Source organism: Cynocephalus volans, chromosome 12 (assembly GCF_027409185.1).
Source record: "Cynocephalus volans isolate mCynVol1 chromosome 12, mCynVol1.pri, whole genome shotgun sequence".
Taxonomy (NCBI): Eukaryota; Metazoa; Chordata; class Mammalia; order Dermoptera; family Cynocephalidae; genus Cynocephalus; species Cynocephalus volans.
In genome coordinates, this window is record NC_084471.1 from 14,171,611 (window position 1) to 14,190,338 (window position 18,728).

The 18,728-nt window shown below is 47.4% G+C and overlaps 1 protein-coding gene across 1 annotated transcript; it reads right to left on the reverse strand.

Annotated features, from left to right (window-relative positions):
* Nucleotides 1-454: 454 nt before the first annotated feature.
* On the reverse strand, nucleotides 455-10,201 carry APOL6 (apolipoprotein L6). Its single transcript, XM_063115631.1, has 5 exons — nucleotides 10,123-10,201; nucleotides 6,240-6,346; nucleotides 5,119-5,215; nucleotides 2,165-2,999; nucleotides 455-553 (listed from the first exon to the last, which is right to left on the reverse strand). The coding sequence occupies exons 2-5, from the start codon at nucleotides 6,301-6,303 to the stop codon at nucleotides 455-457; spliced, it is 1,095 nt and encodes a 364-aa protein (XP_062971701.1). The 5' UTR covers nucleotides 6,304-6,346; nucleotides 10,123-10,201.
* Nucleotides 10,202-18,728: the final 8,527 nt, after the last annotated feature.

Genomic DNA, 18,728 nt, shown 5'->3' on the forward strand with positions numbered 1-18,728 from the left:
CTTTTGTGTGCAAACCCAGGATCTGAGCCAGCAATTACTGCCAGGGTTGGGGAGGCAGAGAGGCAAAAAGAAGGTGAGTTGATAGGGAAGAGAGAACACAAAATCCCTTCCCTTGCTACAGAAGCTGGCATAAAAAATACTCATCTAGCAACAATGCATGACTGTGCATGCAGCAAGTGAGTGGGGCACTGGAGCAGCAGACGGGATGAGGTAGAGTGAAGGAACGAGGGTGGTGATGGGGACGGGAGCAGGTTGACCTTGAAACTCACCAGCAAGGGCTGACAATGCCCTCTTAGGTGACTCATCCCTCCCAAGTCCAGCGGACCCACTTGGACCTCCCAGTTAGGGGGTCTCCAGGCATCTCCTCTGCTGGTTTTGCTTGGCCTCACCCTGGTCCCTTTTTATTCTGCCCAGAGTCCCCTGGGCTCAGCTTGCCTTCATCCTCACCTGTCACTTAGGATCCTGCTTTCTCATGTCTGGCTGGGGGCTCAGGCTGAGTCTCTGTGGCCACCTCCAAAGATGAGCTCATAGGCCTATTTTCTTGCAAGAGTTTCTGTTAAAAAAAAAAAAAAAAGAAAACCAACCAAACAAATAAAACACCAAAAATACTAATGACGGGGAAGCTCTGATGTCTCAGGGCAGCACTGTGAAGTAGATAAAAGCCCAGCTCAGGAGTCAGGCTTCTTGGGCTTGTCATCCTGAGTCTACCACTCCATTGCTTGGAGAACTGGGTGCTCTGGTCCGAAGGTTTGTGTCCCTCCCCCCCCACCATTCCTATGTTGAAACCCAAAGCCCAGTGTAACAGTGTTGGGGCTCAGAAAATGATACCCCCAAATATGGCACTTTGGCATGCTGAGTGCTTTGAACAAAGGAGATTGAAAGGCCTCAGAAATAAGCCTCACAACCAAGGTCCCTCTCTGACCCTCTGCCCACTCCCCTTCCCTTCCAAAGCACAGAGAGGTGCTTTCTCTGAAGTCCCCTTATCCAATGAAGGGAAGTTCCTCTAGAAGGAATGCAATGGTCTTGGGTCCCCTCCCTGGGATCTACATTAACCAGAGAAGATTAACTCATATGGCAGGAGAAGAGACTGAAAGTCTCCATGCCCAAGACACCACCCCCAGACGGAACTTTCACCTCTTCTTTGAGCTGTTCTCCTAAGAGCTGTTGCCTGAGTCTTTATCTGTATAATAAGCCAACTTTTGCCCACCATGTGCTTCCTCTCTCACCCTCCATGGCTGTGTCCCCACCTCCCCCCCCAGAGGCCCCTGTTTCTTTCTGTAGCTATTTAAGCTTTAGTCATCTCGCTCTTCTTTGAGTTTCATATTCGTGTGGCTTCCGTGCTCTTGCATGTTGTGTACCTTTTCTCCTGTTAATCTGTGTATTGTCACTATGTTTTATAGAACCAAATGTAGAATCTTCAGTAGGTGGAAAGAAAGTGACATAACCTCCCTATCTTAGTCACCTCAGGCTACTATAACAAAATACTACAGATTGGGTGGCTTAAACAACAGAAATTTATTTTCTCACAGTTCTAGATTCTGGAAGTCCCAGATCAGGGTGCTGGCCCATTCTGTTCCTGGTGAGGGCTCTCTTCCCAGCATGCAGACGGGAGCCTTCTTGCATGGCCTTTCTCACATGGCCTTTCCTCTGTGTGTGAGTGGGAGAGGGGAAGGGGAGGAGTGTTTTCTTTCCCCTTATAAGAAGATCAACCTCATTGAATTAGGGCCCCACCCCTAGGGTTGACTTTATTCAATCTGAATTACCTCCTAAAGCCCCCATCTCCAAAATTAGGGCTTAGAGCTTCAATATATGAATTTGTGGAGTCACAGTTCAGACCCTTACACTCCCTTTGACTCAGTGTCCTCTTTTGTAAAACTGGAAAGACTTTCCCAGCATGTGGGCCTTAAAGAATATCAAGGGAGAAACAGAAGGCATGAGCAGGTTTCTCCAGGACAAGCACCCTCATCTTCAAGGTATTCTTGACTCTATATGGATCACCAGGGTCACAATATGCCCATATCCCGAAGAACATGAAAACTTCACACACATACACTTGCACTCACACGGGCTCCCTTTACCCCTTCTGGTAAACCTTGGTTCCCATAGGCCTCAGCTATGGCCTCCCCTAACCCCAGGCCTCTCAAGAGATCAATCACAACCTCACCTTCTGCTGCAGGTTCTCGTGGAGTTGGGTCAGCTTTGCGAGCTTCCTTTCCAGCTTCCCCGCCTGGGACCTCAGCTCTTCTGCAGACTCTGTTCTTGCTCCCTCCTGCAGTTGCTTCCAGTCCTTCCAGAGAGCAGCCAAGTCCTGGCCAAGGGAGAAGGCGGCCATCGCACCTCCCAGCATGCGAGCATTTTTGGTCATCACCAGTGTTGTACCCTCAAAGGCCTTTTGCACCTGCCTGCTCCTTCGGGCCGAGACTTGGCCAGTGGTCAGGAGACGCTTGGCAGCTTTGGCCAAGTGCGGGTGGGCCCTGGCTGTCCGAAAGGCACGGATGTTTTTCTTGACATCCCTGATGGTGCTTCCACAATTATAGGCAATCTGACTGGCAGCTATGACATAGGATGCTTCCTTTCCTCCAGCCACCCTGACCTCTTGGTCAAGGGTGGGCACTAGGCTGCTGGCCTGAGCTCGGGCTTTTTTATTGTGAAAGTGCTCCCATACACTGGTCATGATATTGGTGACCCCAGCTGCTGTCCCTAAACTTTGACCAGCAGCCGAGAGCACCAGGCTTCCTCCTGCTGTTACTGGAGCTAGGGCTAAACCTAGGACACTCATAACTCCAGAGAAGACGGTGACAGAGTTGGCCACTACGTTGGTCTTGGTGAATGTTTTGTGGGTTGTGTCCATGTGGTCTGCAAGGGCATGGAGCTTTCTAATGTTCACTTCCAGATCCTGTTTCAATCTGGGAAACTCCTCCAGAAATATTTTTTCTTCGGCTGACAGATCTCCATCTGGTAGCTCTGCATCTCCACACAGAGAAATGTCATCCTCGTCCCTGGGGGAGAGTGAAGTAAAGATTTTGCTTTGACCTCCCGGGTGGGAAGCCCCAACTCTTCATCAGCCCCATGTGGCTTCTGGATGTTCTTGCCACTCCTGACTTCGAATCCTCCCTGCATCTCCCTAAAAAGTCCCCTGAGAAGTCCCAGAGTGTCATTGAGAAATTCAACCTTCGCAGAAAGCTACTGGTTCCATGAAGGGAAGAAACATGGAAGAGGAGCATCTGGAGGGACAGAGGGAAGTAACCTTAGCCTTGGCTAAAGAGCTGGGGAAGGCAGCTTAGTCTCGAGAAACGTTTTCAGCCTTGTCCAGAGAAACTACGGCACTGGCATGGGGGAGGGGCAGGGGGGAAATGCTAAGATTCTGCTCAAGACAAAGGACTTGGGACCAACGGAGGGAGAGATCTAGAAAAGGTAGAAGGAGGAGACCGGGTGTCGGGTGGGGGTTGGGAGCCCTACACCTGTAGGGATGAGTCAGAGGCAAGAGGGGCCATGTGTATAACACATCCTCCACCTCCATGACCTTGAGTTTGGCTCCTGTGGCTGTGCCTTTGCTTCTATCAGGAGTTGCACATCGAGAGGGTCAAGATAAATTATTACTCATGCTCTGCATGTGTTCCTTTCCCTGGGCCAGCTTTACCTGATTCCCAAAGCAGATGGGACAAGAGACCCAGGCTTCTCTTCCCCCATCACCTCGCAGGACAAAGTATTGAGGGATCTTTGTCAGCCAGGTTGAGTTTGGATTTCATGGGAGAGCAGCAGCAGGTAAGAGCAAAGCCTGCTCCTCCGGGCAGTTTCTTGCAGAATGTGCCATCGGTGCATTTCCTTCAAGGCAAGCTGAGGAGGCCTGAGCATGACACAGACGTCCTGGCCCAGAGCAGAGGGTCAGAGTAAAGGAAAGCCACCACCTTTACTTCTCAGTGGAGGGACATGAAGCCCAAAGAGGAGAAGGGACTCTCTGAAAGGGACGCGTGAGGTAGAGGTGGAGCTTTGGGTGGGGCTCAGAACCCCAAGACTGAGGACTTTCTGCTCTTCCTCTTATCGGTCAGTTGATGCCAAGACTTCCTCATGGAAATGTATGTAGATGTGTAAATATGTTTATCTTTAATAAATCTCTCTCTACACACACACACACACACACACACACACACACACACAATTCCTCAGTGGAAAAAGTTAGAAACCAAAGACAGCACCAAGGAAACCCTTTAGTGTTAATGAATTAATAAATTTAGGGCCACTTATCAGCTAATCAGCGATGGGAATCAATTAACAGTGCAGAAAGTCACTAAGGGGCTTGCAGTGGGGAAGGGGCAGGATGAAGGCAAGGAGAGTGACCTTGCTGAAAAACCCCATACTTTACAGATGTCACAGTCTAGCCCCGCTGAGCTCTGTTTCCTTGAGGTGTGTAAGCACAAAGAGAAACAGCAAATACTCAGACATGAAGCTACAAAGATCAACAGCGCCGTCGTGTATTAACTGTGAAGTTTGTTTTTAGCTTGGTTAATAGCTAACGGAAGCCTGCTTTCGTGTGTTTCTTAATTAAACCAAACATCTCAGATGTGGACATCGCTGCCCAAGTACCTCTGTATGAGGTGGCGATGTCTCCTGGCTTAGGTTAAGACTGTAATCTCGTCCCATGAGATACTGCACGTATAGTTCAATTAACCTACTCCGTAAGCAAATGTTTGTTGCTTGCCCACATTGTGCTGGAGGCTAGTGGTGCTACATCTGCTGATTAACTAATAATTGCGCTTAAATTAATTAATCTGTTAACACTAAAGGGCTTCCGTAGTGATGCATCAGCCAAAAAGGCTGAGTTCCTACCTTCATGGGACCCACAGAGAAGAGGCCCCAGAGTGGGGCAATTCATGTCCTTAGAGTCCTATAGCCCAACGCCATGCGCCTGACTAAATCTTGACTTGCTCTAGTTCAGCCCTGTGGAATATTTCTTTTCCCTAGAGGGACATATCTCCATATGCATAATTGAGACCAATGGGAAGACAAGGCCCACTTCACAGCTAGTGCTACTGAGCACATTTATTCCTTATTGTGAGGGTACCTGCTGCAATTCAACAGAACCAGCTCTTCCCCCAGGGACCAAGCTCTTTGTGTTACCTTTGCAAACCAACACTGGCCTCCCGTTCTTTTGCTGCCTGGTTGTGCAGGATCCTCTGTGGCACCAAATCCATGTCCCCAAGAGTCAAATGATTTTCTGGTTGAAAATATGAAAAATAAGGTTACTACACTTACCATGAAACATATAAAATTCAAGTGTACAGGGATTTTAGATTATGCGGAATCAAAATAATAATGGAACACTTGTAATGTACTAAATATTGTCAAACTATAATTTTTAAATTTTATATGGAGGTGTAGCTTACATACTATAAGTGCACAAATTGAAGTACTCAGCTCAATAAATTCTGACGTTGATGCTGGCGGGTAGCAGAATATGCCAACCCCAAATATGCCACTTTGGCATAAGGACTATTTTGACCTTAAAGGCTACTGAGAAGAAGTGCATAAAAGAAAAGTTCTGTGTCCTCCCCCTTTTGTCTAAAAGTGGGACATCAATTACATAGGTAAAGGTGTCCCTCCTCTCCTCTCTACCAAGAAGGACAAAGTTTCATCACTGAAAACAACTTTAGACCCTTATCAGCACCAGAAGAATCTATTCCACAAACTCACTAACTAGCCTTTACCTACCATTAGTTCCCCATTTATTGGTCTTCCCACAATTTGCCACCCCTGCAGACTTAGTCCCTTTTCCTTTGTCTTGTCACTTCTCTAAAATTGTATTGTTCTTTGTTGAAGATGCTATGCAAGCTGGAGCTCTAGGCCACCTCTTTGAAGATTACTGATTCCTGGGTGTCTCCCATGTACAGAAAAGATTTACATGTTAATAAACTTCTGCTTGTTTTTCTCTTGTTGATCTGTCTTGTGTTACAGGGGTTCCAGCTGAGAACTCAGAAGGCTAGAGGGAAAATGATTTTTAATTGTTTCTGCCCAAGTCAAGATATAAAACCACCCAGATCAAGATGTAAAACAGATTTCCTTGTAGCCCCTCCCAGTCAATTCTGATCCCTATAACCACTGATTAGTTCATCTAAACTAATGTGTTTCCTTGTGTTTTTAAATAGCTGGGTCATTTTGCTTCCTGTCTTCTCTTACAAAGACATCACTGGATTCTGCTCTAGCACCAGTGGGAATGGCTGGGAGGGAGGGACGCAGCCTACCTTGGCAGGGTGGAGATATCTCGGTTGTCATAATGTTCAAAAAGGTGTCTTGACTCTTCTCCATGTTGAGAATGAAAGGGTGCCCTGGCTGGGAAGAGACGTTTGAGCTTCCAAGGAGAAAAGAGGCCTTTCATTAGTGTGGAGACAGCAAGGTAAAGTGGATTCAAAGCCCCGCTCTATCACTTACCACTTCTGTGATTTTGAATCATTTAACTCAGTTTCCCTTTCCTTATCTGTGAAATAGCTAGTAAAACGCCTAGCTCAATTAGTGTCAAGGAGCAGTGGTTTCTGCATTTTTCATAATTATAGTTTGTATAAAAATACTCCATTAAAAGAAAAGAACTCTCAGATTGGGTCAGAAAGCAACCCCCAACTATATCTTCTTACTAGAGAGACTTCTGAAACAGTGACTTAAAAAAAAAGCTGAAACTAAAAGGATGTGCAAAACCCTAAGAGGCTGGAAAGTGGCGGTGGCTGAAAGGGGGATCCTTATGGTGGGACAGTGTGTGTCTTCACTAGTGGTGGTCACACAAGTCTACTCGTGAGAAAAATCGCAGATAACTAAATGTGTGCCTGCACACACACACACAAACGAGTGCACACAAAACTGGTGGAAGTCTGAACAAGGTCAGTGGTTTGTGTCAGTCAGTTTCCTGGTTATGATATTGTACTACAGCTATACGAGATGTCCCCACTGGGGAAACTGGGTAGTGCGTATATGGGGTCTGTCTGTATTATTTATTACAAACTGCATGTGAATCTACAATTATCTCAGAATAAAAACTAAAAAAAAGCGTAGCAGCAAATACAGAAAAGAAGAATTGTAGCATCATTCATAGTAAAAAAGAAAAAGAAAAAGAAAAAGAAAAGTCTAAAAGCCAACCAGTTTTCCATTTCAACTGGACTGGTTAAATGCGCTGTGGCTCATCAGACAATGAAATAGCATGCAGCCATTAAACCAGGCAAGGCAGACCCGTACGGACAGATGTGGCAGGATCCCCACAGACAGTGGTGGAGGTAAAAGGGCACAAAGAAGGTATATGTGATTGCATAGACAAGAATCTTGTACACTGAACGGATTGAGGGTCAGGTATGGGGGAAAGCTTGCTTTTCACTCTATTCCTTTGATTCTTTTTTCTTTTTTTGGTGGCTGGCCAGTGCGGGGAGCTGAACCCCGGACCCTGGTGTTATCAGCACTGTGCCCTAACCAACCGAGCCAACAGGCCAACCCCGCTTTGATACTTCTTGCGTCAATACTTTCGGCCATGTGCTTGCCTGTGACAAACAATTCTAAAGACTGTCCCGTGAGGTGGTTTGAATACTGCACCCACAAAATTCACGTCCACCTGGAACCTCAGAATGTGACCTTATGTGGAAACAGGGTCTTTGCAGATAAAATTGGTTAAGGATCTCCAGATAAAATCAGCTTAAGTTTTAGGTGTAGGGTGGGCCCCAAATCCAATGACCAATGTCCTTACAAGAAGAGGAGATGACACAGAAAGACCCAGGGAAGACAGAGGCAGAGGTTGCAGCTGTGCTGTCAGAAGCCACCAGAAGCTGGAAAAGGTGAGAAAGGACTCCTCCCTTTTGCCTTTGGGGGGGCGTGGTCCTGGTGACACCCGGATTTTGGACATCTAGCCTCCAGAACTGGGAGAGAATAAACGTCTGCTGCTGTAGTAGCCACTCCGTTGTGGCACTTTGTTATAGCAGCCACAGGAAGCTAATATATCCCCTTTCCTCTCTTCCCCTGTATTTGGTAATTGGTCCTAGAAGCTTATGGCAAAAATGATCGTTTCTAGATACACTTTCTCTTTCATGGTCGTCTTCTCTTTCCTCATCCTCTCCCCTTTCTACTTCTAAAAACATAGGAAAAATATCCTGGGCCGGCCAGTTGGCTCAGTTGCTTATAGCGTGGTCACCAAGGTCAAGGGTTCAGATCCCAGGACCGGCCAGCTGCCCCCCAAAATAAAAATAAGATAAAAATAAATCTCCCATATGTATTTTGAAGGGACACAGATTCTTATAACTCTCAGTTTTCTAATTGTTTAAATAAATGCAGGTTTATTGTAGAAATTTTAGAAATAAAACATAAAATTCACCTGTACTCTCACCACACAGAGATAACCAGTGCTGACATTTTACTTTACAAATAAAATTTAGACTTATGCTGTTCATATAGTTTTGTGTAGATTTTTGTCACTTAACATTGTGTTATAGTAGTTCCCCATATTATTAAATAGTTTCAAACAGGATATCTAAAGGCTGTGTATCATTGTGTTATATGGACTATCATTATATATTTAATACCCCTCACCCCCCTGCTGTTGAATCTTTGGGTTGTTTTCAGTTTTTTTTAAATTTTGCTTTTGTAAATAATTTTTTATTAAAATCTTCCTATAGATGTTTGTCCACATGCTTGGTTCTTTCTTTGGGATAGTCTTTGAGGTAGAATTAATGCATCAAAGATAAAAAAGCTTTCTCCTCACTGGTATGCAAAGCTGGGCTTGGGAGGTTTGGCACCAGGGCACCCACCACCTGTAAGATGAGGCACCTTTTTGTGCTTACTTGTGCCAGACGTGCATTTACCTACTTTATAGTCCTGTGATCCTCGCAATGACCCTGTAAGATGGATGCTAATGTTACCCTCATTGTACAGATGAGGAAACTGAGGCACAGGGAAGCCAGTGTCACACAGTTGGTAAGTGGGAAAGCCGAAGTGTGAGTCCAGCTGGTGTGGAGCTGGAGCAGCAGATCCCGGTCAGGCACGAGTTTGCTGCCAGCAAATGTTGCTAATGTCTGCAGACATGTTTTGGTTGTCACGACTAGAGGGGGCGAGGGGAGCACTGCTACTGGCACGCAGTGGGTACAGGCCCAGGATGCTGCTAAACATCCTGCAATGCACAGAACAGCTGCCATAACAAAGGATTATCCATGGTGCTGAGGATGAGAAACCCTGGTCTAGAACCCCAGTCTTGACCTGCACCTCTGATACTCCCCCACTTTTTCGTAGCTGTCCTATAGGATGAAGGGCAGAGGTGACAGCAGAGAGCTCTTTGGTCTCAGCAGGTCCCATCCTCTCCCTACTGACCTTCTCTCCATGGATGCAAAAGGACATTATGTTGGGAGAGGGATGGAATGCGGGGAGGATCTGGAACACAGTTTTCATTCGAGAGCTTATACGATATGCTTAACAGTCTCTGTGCCCGCTTGGGGAGCCTCTGTTCTCCAACGTATTGTCCAACCATATTCTCCACTGTATTCTCAACGGCCCCTTTACCCTGACAACCAACTCCCTTAAACATTTAACCTATGTAAGAAAAGTGCTTATGCCGAACACAGAGCTTTGAGATAATCTCTCTAGTCCTTATCACCAGCTCCTCCACCCGCTTCCCCAACGTACTCCAAATAAACCCACAGTCTAGGAAACATGTGGTTGGCTTTGCAGTTTGGAGACATCTTACCCAACATCTTTTTTTCTACAAGGACAATGCCCTTAAATCACTCCTATATAGAACTTCCGGGAAAGCCCTGTGGCCAAGAGGTCTCCTGCATTCCAAGGACAGACCCTTCTCCATCTAGGGCCTTCAGATCACAGCAGGGGGTGGGGTGGGTGCAAACAGGGTAGTCACATCACATTCTTAATCTTGTTTTCATTGAAGTCCCAGCTGGCCCCTTGAAGGAGAGAGTCCTACCTGCTTTAACCCATAAGAAGTGAAGTTTCAGACCCTTCCCAAGCTCACAAAACTAGTAACTGGCTGGGATTTTGACTCTGGTGGCCCTGACAACAGCTCTTTTTCCCGAACCAAGTGCTTGGAGCCAACCTCTTGGGCACTGTCCTTCAGGGGTCTCAGCAACAGTCCCCCTCCTCTGCCTGCTGTCCTACCTTTTCTCCACGAAGGTGTCACGGGTGGCCTCAGGTCCCGAGGAGAAGAGGACCCTGCAGCTCTGTCTTCACCTCTCCGAGGGCCTCTGGTCTGGCAGGGGGCTGTGAGCCTCTGGGCTGCACAAGGACAGACTGGAAGAGTAGGGGAAAGGCCCGAGTCTCCGTGGGCTGCTTCTGAGCAGAGATTGCAAAACTAGGATTCAAAACCGGGATTGTAAAACTGGGGCTTGGCTTAACTGCTGGCTGCATGGAAAGCCAATGCCCCACCTCCACCCCCCTGGTCACTCAGACTCTTCCAGAAAGACATGGGCTTGCTGGGAAATGGCTTGTGCTTTCATTTTCTTTTTTTGCTTCTTTCCTTAACAGATCACAGCAAGTGGGAGAACAGCATCAGTCAGAAGGCCCAAGTCTCCCCTCCCCCCTCCTAGGGTGTAATGGGTGCTGACTGCCCTGCAAGGACACTGAAGTCCAGTAGACCACTGAGAGTGTGTCACTGTGAGCAGCCTACTCAGTGGCCCTTGGCTTCAATCCCCCATCTGTAAAATGGATATTAAAATAGCTCCTGTGGCTCAGAGTACTGTGAGGAGCCCAGGAACAAGCCATAGCCACCCGGCGTGCAACGAGCACCCAACAGATGATTAAAGGTGGCAGCGATGATTGTCGCGAAACCCCTTTTCTCCACAGCATCTCATGTGATCCTTATAACAACCCTATGAGGTGGACGGCATTGAAGGGATAATAACTCTTATCTGTACCTCTGAAATGCAGAATACTCTGAAAATGAAACTCTTTTTCATGATTTATTTGGGGGCAAAACCTGACCTGAACTGATATCCATTTACTCACTTAACTTAAATATTCACAGATTCACTGCAGAAATACTAAGCTGTTAGATTAAGGAGGGGTTCTGGGGGTGTTATATAGTATATAATATCCACACACTATTACTTTTCTAAAAATCCAAACAATTGGGGACCTTGAAATCCATCTGGCCCCAAGGATTTGAGACACAGGATTGTGGTCCTGAATCTCCCATCTTGCAGATGAGGAAATTGAGGCCTAGAGAAGTTAAGAGGGTTGCCCACAGCCACACAGCTAAGAAACAGCAGAACCAGTTGAGACTCTGTGTCTGTGGGAATGAGCCGCTGGCGTGGTCATGGGCTGAGATTTGCGTGTCTCTCCAGCATTTGCACACTCGCCGGGATCAGAAGCCATGCAGTTTGTTTATATTCATATGCCCAGAAGTCTCCAGGCCCGCCCCACCCCCACCCAGCTGAGACCCCGCTGGGGACTGCGGCTTTGCAGAAGGTGTGGCCCACCTGCCTGTCCTGGCTTTGCGGGGGGGATGGGGGCCGGTTGCTCTCCCCCGGGTCCTGTGCAGGGATGGGAGGCTGAGGGGCTGCTGAGCTGGGACTGGCAGGGTCCTTTCCAGCCTGGCATCCTAGACTCCATCATCGGACCCCGCTCTCGCCTCCTGCACTTGGGGAACACTCTGAGCGAGGCTGTCCCGGGGAAGGGGTGGCTGAGTGGGGCCGCGTGGCGTCCCAGCCTGCTGCTGTTTTTCCTGGCAGCAGACCTAGATGCTGTGGTCATGCCTTGGTCCTGGGAGCCTCAGCGACCAGCCGGCCACTGGGCTAAGGGTGATGTTTACCACAGTGGCTTTTATGAAACAACCACCCCATGAGATGCTGTGAGCGAAAAATGTTCTGTGGCCCAGTGCGGGGAACACTGTTTCTGTGGCTGCACAGAAAACATCCCCCCATGACTCGAATGAGCAAAATCAGAAGCTGCTTCATTTCCTAGCACCCCTCTGCCCTTCCTTGAGGACCCTAACCCTGCTGAGAAGGAACAAACGTGCCTTAAAGCCCCCCTGTCTCTTGCAATCTAAAACATACTCTTTCTGGTAAAGTCAGTCACTCAGGGGGGCATATTCAGGCAAATTCAAATTCAAATTTCCTACCAGGGCTGTTTACCTCCGCTGAAACGTATGCCTCACCCTGAGATGGCGCCTGGGTGCAGTGCTCGTGCTGTGCCTGTGGGTCTCGCTGGCCTGCTTGGAGGTGGCTGTCTACCTCTGCGGGGAGATCATCGCCCCTTGACCCAGTGACCCATCTCTCCCATGCCCTGGCTCAGGCCCTGGGAAGAGGCTGGGGCTGGGCAGGAGGTGGTGCCTTAGCCCCTCTCTCTAGGTCTTCTGCATTCTCCTGGAGCTGCTGCAGGAGGCCACATCCTGCTCCTGCCCGAGTCCTCTGCTGCTAGCTTCCTTCTTAAACTTCAGCCAGAGTTTGACCATGAAGGAGGTGGTGGTTGGGACTCCAGCTTCTGGCTTCTTGTCCTGTGCCTCCCTCTGCCTCTTCCCCTCCCAGTGCTGGAAGGCTTCTCCCTTACAAACTCTCTGGTGGGGACTTCCACACTTTAGCTTAATAATAAATGGTGAGCAGGGGGGCAGCTTGCAAATAAAGGGAAATATACCTTGGGGGGTATTTAAAAAATGTCCCTATTGCACTTGTCAAAGGCCTGGAGAATTTCTACCGCTAACAAACAAACAATGTTTTAACTTTTGTAATCCAAATGAGTAAGGTAGGATAATTAATTTAATTAGTCTGATTGGTGGAAATCAGGACCTCGTTGTCATCTCCCCACCTGGTCCCTGACTGGCCCACAATCATTGCTGCTAAAGAAATATCCTGCTGGTTGTCAGACTCCCCAGGAGCTGCTTGGAGTTACGGTTTTATTAAGTTCTCTGAATGCGAGCAATAGAGATTGATTTGGGCTAATTAAAGCTTAAGAATTGTTTGGAAGGCGACTGGGGCAGCTGCCGACTTGAACGCATGCACCAGTGAACAACAGGCCTAGGAAAGAACACAACTCCGGCAGCTTCTACCAGATGACTCAGCCCTCTCTGTCCCTTCTCATCCACTCAGGTTTTTTATTCCTGCAAGAGAGTCTGATTGTCTTCGCTAAGGTCGTGTGCACATCCCTGTGTTTTGGAGTGGTGGGCTTGCAAGTGAGGTTGGTTAGTACACCCCCATGGGGTGGAAGAGAGGCAGTCACCCAAAGGGGCGCTCTTCTGAAAAAAGGCCAAGAGAGGGTGTTGGGCAGGCAGAAGTTACAGGTGTCCACTGCAACCATCCTTTGTGACACACACACACACACACACACACACACACACACACACACCCTTCTTCCATGTATTGGATTGAAAGATGCTTTCCTGATAAAACATGACAACTGAGATGGAGCATTGCATGTACCTACTCTCCTAATCGTTAGATCCTAAAGTCATGCTCAATGACTGTATCTAAAGGCAGTGGACCCACCCACCTTCTCTCATTCTATCATAACCCTTACTGACATTCTGAAATCTTTGACCTCAACGGCAAATTTAATCACCACTAATAGATAGTAAAGGGAAGGAAGAGGAGAGGGAAGGAAAATTCCAGACTATTTTCACCACACAGCAAATGTGTAGTTACAATCTTTTAGTTGTAGTCTTTTTCTGAAACTGATATTAATATTATTACCAGTGTCAGAAAAACATTAGTAATAATAGTAGTAATCATTATAGCTACAACTTACTAAGTGCTTACCATGGGCCAGGTACCATTGCAAGGACTACAAGTATTCACTCAAAGTCCTGTGGGTGTTTCCAGCCTCCCTCCCAGGCTCCCTCCCAGGTTATGCACTCTCTTATCCCCTTGCCTCCAGCTCGCTCCTCAGCAGGTGGGAGTCCCTTTTGCAGAGGGAAGATCCTAAGCTTCAAGTCTTCCTGAGTCAGGTGAAGTAATCTCATAGCAGTCATTCCCCTTGGGCATGACAGAGCAGGCAGGCACAGGTGCTTTTCCCTGCAGCCAGAGCACATTGACAAGGCTACTTCCCTTCCAAGAATACGGCCAGTCACTTTTGCCAAGAACGTGATCTTCCTTTCATCTCTTTGCCCTGTGGCTCAGGAGCTCAAACCACAAGGTGAATGTGCTTAATGTCACGGGACTGTATACTCAAAAATGGAAAAGTTGATAAATTTTGTTTTATGTGTACTTTACCACAATTTTAAAAAAATAAAAATTAAATTAAAGAAAAAGTCCAGCTCAATGTAAAATGCAGGCATTCTGAAAAGAAGTCTGGCTGTTTCTCAAAGAGTTAAACATGCCATCAACAGATGAATGGTAAATACGTCATGGAATATCTACGTAATGGAATATTATGTAGCCATAAAAAGGAAAAATACTAATGCATGCTATAATGTGAACGAACCTCAAAGACATTACGTCAAGTGAAAGAGGCCCAGCACAGGAGGTCACATGTTGCGTGATCCTGTTTATATGAAATGTCTAGGATAGGCAAATTCATAGAGACAGAAAGCAGACTGGTGGATGCCAGAGGTTAGAGGAGAGAAAGAAGGCGAAGCAACTGCTTAATGGGTGTGGGGTTTCCTTTTGGAACAATGAAAACATTTTAGAAATAGATAGAGGTGGCAGTTGCACACCATTATGAATATACCAAATGCCACGGAATTGTTCACTTTAAATTGGTTAATTTTATGTTATGAGTATTTCACCTCAGTAAAAAAGAGATCCGAAAAATTGATTTGGCTCCAAAAAGGTTAGAATTCGAGGGTTCCAGTCAAGACGGTGGAATAGACGGTCACCAGCATCACTCTCTCACACAAGTCAATTAATTTACAACTATAAAAATGTAACATCAGCCAAGCTGGGTCCACTGGAGCTCAGGGGAAGAGGAGGAGAGACCTACAGAGTTCACGAAGGGGGAGAAGCCACAATGAGAGAAAGAAAAAGCTGCTGAGTGTTTTGTGCTGTGGCTGCTTTAAGGCTGGAACTGCTGAGCGCATGGAGCAGGAGCTGGCAGAAGCTGCAGCTGTGCCCTTCAGATGGAGTTACTTGGAGGCGGCAGGTGAGAAGAGGAACTTGGTGGCCCCCAGGACAGCAAGACCACTAATAGGGTTCTCGTGGACCCACGCAGGAGAGAGGACCCAGAAGAGCTGAAAAAGGGGAGCCATTCAGAGTCCGGTGAGTCATCGCAAGGGACTGGCACAGGGCCTGCCCCATGGGAAATGTTTGGAGCACAGGCGGTGGGGAGACAGGCCCACCAGGAGAACACTGGGACACATCAAGGACAGCTGATCTGCCCACCCAATCAGCGCAGGACCACTCAGAGGAGACTAGTCAGGAATATAGAATTGCATGGGGTGCAGTTTGATGAAAAAACTCAGGCCCAAATCAGAGTTTCTCTACAACCCAGGTGCACCTGGTCTCTGGAGAGCCAGAAGTACCTATAAGGTCAACCATTAAATGCTGAGCTGTACAAAAATCCTTCCCTAGGGAAACAGCAGCAAAGCAGCAACTTAGCTCAACCACGGAGCTCAAGTACTGGTTCCCACAGGAAGTTCCTCCATTTTAGAAGTAAGCAAAGGACAAAAAATTAGTTCTGGCCCAGGCTCATGAGGTATGGAGCTGAGGACCAGGCTCCCACCCACAATCACTCACACCAACAGTGCCTCAGGGCCCACCTGGTGACCCTGGGCATGGAGAAGGGGACCAGACCCCACTCCACAACCAGGCACACCGCACCAGTGCCTTGGGGCCCACCCAGGAACCTGAGGAATGGAGAAGGGGACTGGACCCCCCTTCCACAACCAGGTACACTGCATCAGTGCCTTGGGGCCCACCCAGGGACTTGAGACATGGAGAAGGGGACCGTACTCCCCTCCCACAACATGGCACACCACCAGCACCAAGGAGCATGCCAAAAAATCACCTCCATGTGGGTGGCCCACCACAGCCACCACAATAACCATGGCTGCTGTGAAAGCAGCTAGATGCCACAGCCACCACGCAGATGGTCCGCCAGCCACTGGAGTGCATTGACACAAGGAGAGTCACCAGCAGAGATAAAGAAAAGAAGAGGATGTCTCTCTCCACAAAGCCCATTCCAGAGTGACAGAAGAAGCATCTGCTCTATGATAGTATTGGGGGACCTGATCACACCTCTCAGCATTGGACATCTAGGCAACAAATCAACAGAGTAACCGTTACTCTTTCAGAAGGAGAGAAGAAATCTAGGGTAATTAGAGGGGGGAGGGAGAGGCGTGGGAAGAGATTGGACAAGGGCCATAAAGAATAATTATGATTTATAACAATATATATGCTAGTAATATTGATTTGATCAACATATATCAATGTTGAACCCCCAAAATATGTATAATCAATTTTGATTCAGTGAAAATTAAAAAAAAACAAGAATGGAAAAAACCAAAAAACAAAAGAAAAAAACCATTAGAACTCTATGAAATAAAATGTTTTCTTTTGCTGTGCCAAAAAAAAAAAAAAAAAAAAAAAAAGCTATACATAAAATTACCATATAGCCCAGAAATTCCACTCCTGGGTATATACCCAAGAGAAATAAAAACATATGTCAACACAAAAATTTGTACATGAATTTTTTAGCAACATTATTCATGAGAGCCAAAAAGTGAACACAACCTACATGTTCATCAGCCAGTGAGTGGACAAGTGGTATATCCAGGCAATGGAATGTCATTCAGTCTTAAAAAGGAAGGAAATTCAAAAACATGCTACAACATGGATGAACCTTGAGAATATTATGCTACGTTAAATCTGACAGACACGAAAGGACAAATACTGTGTGATTCCATTATACGAGGTACACAGAGCAGTCAAATTCATAGAGGCAGAAAGCAGAGCGGTGGTTTCTTGGGGCTGGGGGAGGGAAATGGGGTGGTCTGGTCTAGGGGGCACAGGGTTCTCATTTCACAAGATGGAAAGAGTTCTGTGGACGATGGTGGTGATGGCTGCGTAACAGTATGAATGCACTTAATGCCACTGAACTGTACACTTCAAAGTGGTAAAGGTGGTAAATTTTATGTTATGTGTAAATCCCCACCCCGTCCCCCTTGACCTCCCATAGAACATGCTGCCCTTTGCCCTCCCGTCCCTCGTTGGCCACGCAGGCCATCCTTCCTCCCCAAGTGCTGCGGAGGCCCCGCCTGCACTGGAAGACAGCCAAGCTGCTGACCGGTCCCTCCGACCCCACGGTGGCCAGAGCATGAGCGTCAAGTCAACACACCCACATTCTTTTGCTGGCCTGCTTGGAGCAGGGTGTCCTAGACACGGCTTATGATAATCCCAACCATGGCTCCTGTGTTCACAGGCCCAAAGGACATCCCGTGATGCTTTGCAGATACTTGGCAGGAACCTGTCAGGAGGGATGGGGAGAGGGTCTTGAAGAACATCCTGACCCTGAGAGTCTGGGATTCCAGAATCTCTTCTCTTCTCCCTGGTGACAGTGTTTAGGGAGCGTTTGAGCAAACGCTGCCCAGAGAGAGCAATTTGCCAAATGCAGCAAAGTCCCATCCCTGTCTCCACTGCTTTGCCTGGAAGCAGTTCCAGGATCCTGGAGCCAAGTCCAGAGTGGCGCAGGGAAGCAGTGGTTACAGGGGGACAGAGTAGCACTGGGCTTGGCCCCAGGACCCTCAAGTTCAGGCCTGGACTGGCTGGACACCTGTTGCGGGTCCTGCAGCAACTCCTAACCCTCATCTCCTTCCCAGGGTTCGTGTAAGGACTGAAGAGTTACGTCGACAGTGGTAAAGGTTGATACACCTGCCAGGTCACCATGATCATTTGCACATGCACAGGACTTCCATAGGAGAGTTGAGGGATTTTTCCTCCCTCATCCTACCCACATTAAAAATGAAGATGTTTGTCACCCTGGGGTTGGAGAGATGGGAGCTGCCACATGCAGAACATGACACGCGGAGCCCTGGGCTGGGAGCGCTTCACGCATGATCTCATTCCATCCCGATGCTCCTTCTGTGAGGCAGGGAGCACAGGCCCATGTTGTAGTTGTCAGGACCGATACTTGAGGGTTTAAGGAACGTACCCAAGGTTACAGTGTCTGGCACAACGAGGGCTGGGGTTAGAAGTGAGGTCTGTCTAACTCCTGTTCTCTTTCCTTTAAAGCACCTCACAGAAGCCCACTCCTCTCTTCTGTGGATGAATGAATAAGTGAGTTTGCAGACTGTGCTCCCTGTGACTGCCTGGCTGGGTGGGGTTGAGGTGGGTGGGGCTGGAATTCGAGGTAAAGGGCATGCAGGATGTGAACTGAGTTAGCATTTTAGTTAGCAGGTTGCAAGTGACAAACTCATCCTCGACTAGCATGAGCAAAAACAAGGATTTGTTGGAAGGCTATTGATCTAGCTTGGTTGTTTTTATACTGCAAGTTACAGCTCTTGAGAGTGTCATTATCTCAGATTAGTGAGTATCAAGTAGTAAGAAAAGAAAAGAAAATGGGATAGAATGAAAAATACTAAAGTGTTTCATACATAAAAAGGGTCATAAGTATTGTTTCCAGAAAATCATGTACATGTAATCATAACACATGTGTGTGTGTGTTCTGGATTGCAAAGTGAAATGGGTCACAGATGGAAGGTTTGAGAGCTACTGATCTGCTCACAGAATCAAAGGAAAATCTACAAGGTGTCAGGCAGCTCCAGGTCCAGTCCATCTTAGGTCTCTGTCCCAGTCTCACTCTGTCCGCAGGTGGGCTTTTTCCGTAACAGAGAGAACATG

What these genes read in the sequence shown, in the direction of transcription:
- APOL6 (XM_063115631.1), bottom strand. Translation starts at nt 6,303, where the DNA reads ATGGAGAAGAGTCAAGACACCTTTTTGAACATTATGACAACCGAGATA. An exon ending in GATATCTCCACCCTGCCAAG is followed by an intron (nt 5,216 to 6,239) that starts GTAGGCTGCGTC and finishes ATTTTCAACCAG; the next exon opens with AAAATCATTTGACTCTTGGG. An exon ending in ACGAGAACCTGCAGCAGAAG is followed by an intron (nt 554 to 2,164) that starts GTGAGGTTGTGA and finishes TTTTTTTAACAG; the next exon opens with AAACTCTTGCAAGAAAATAG.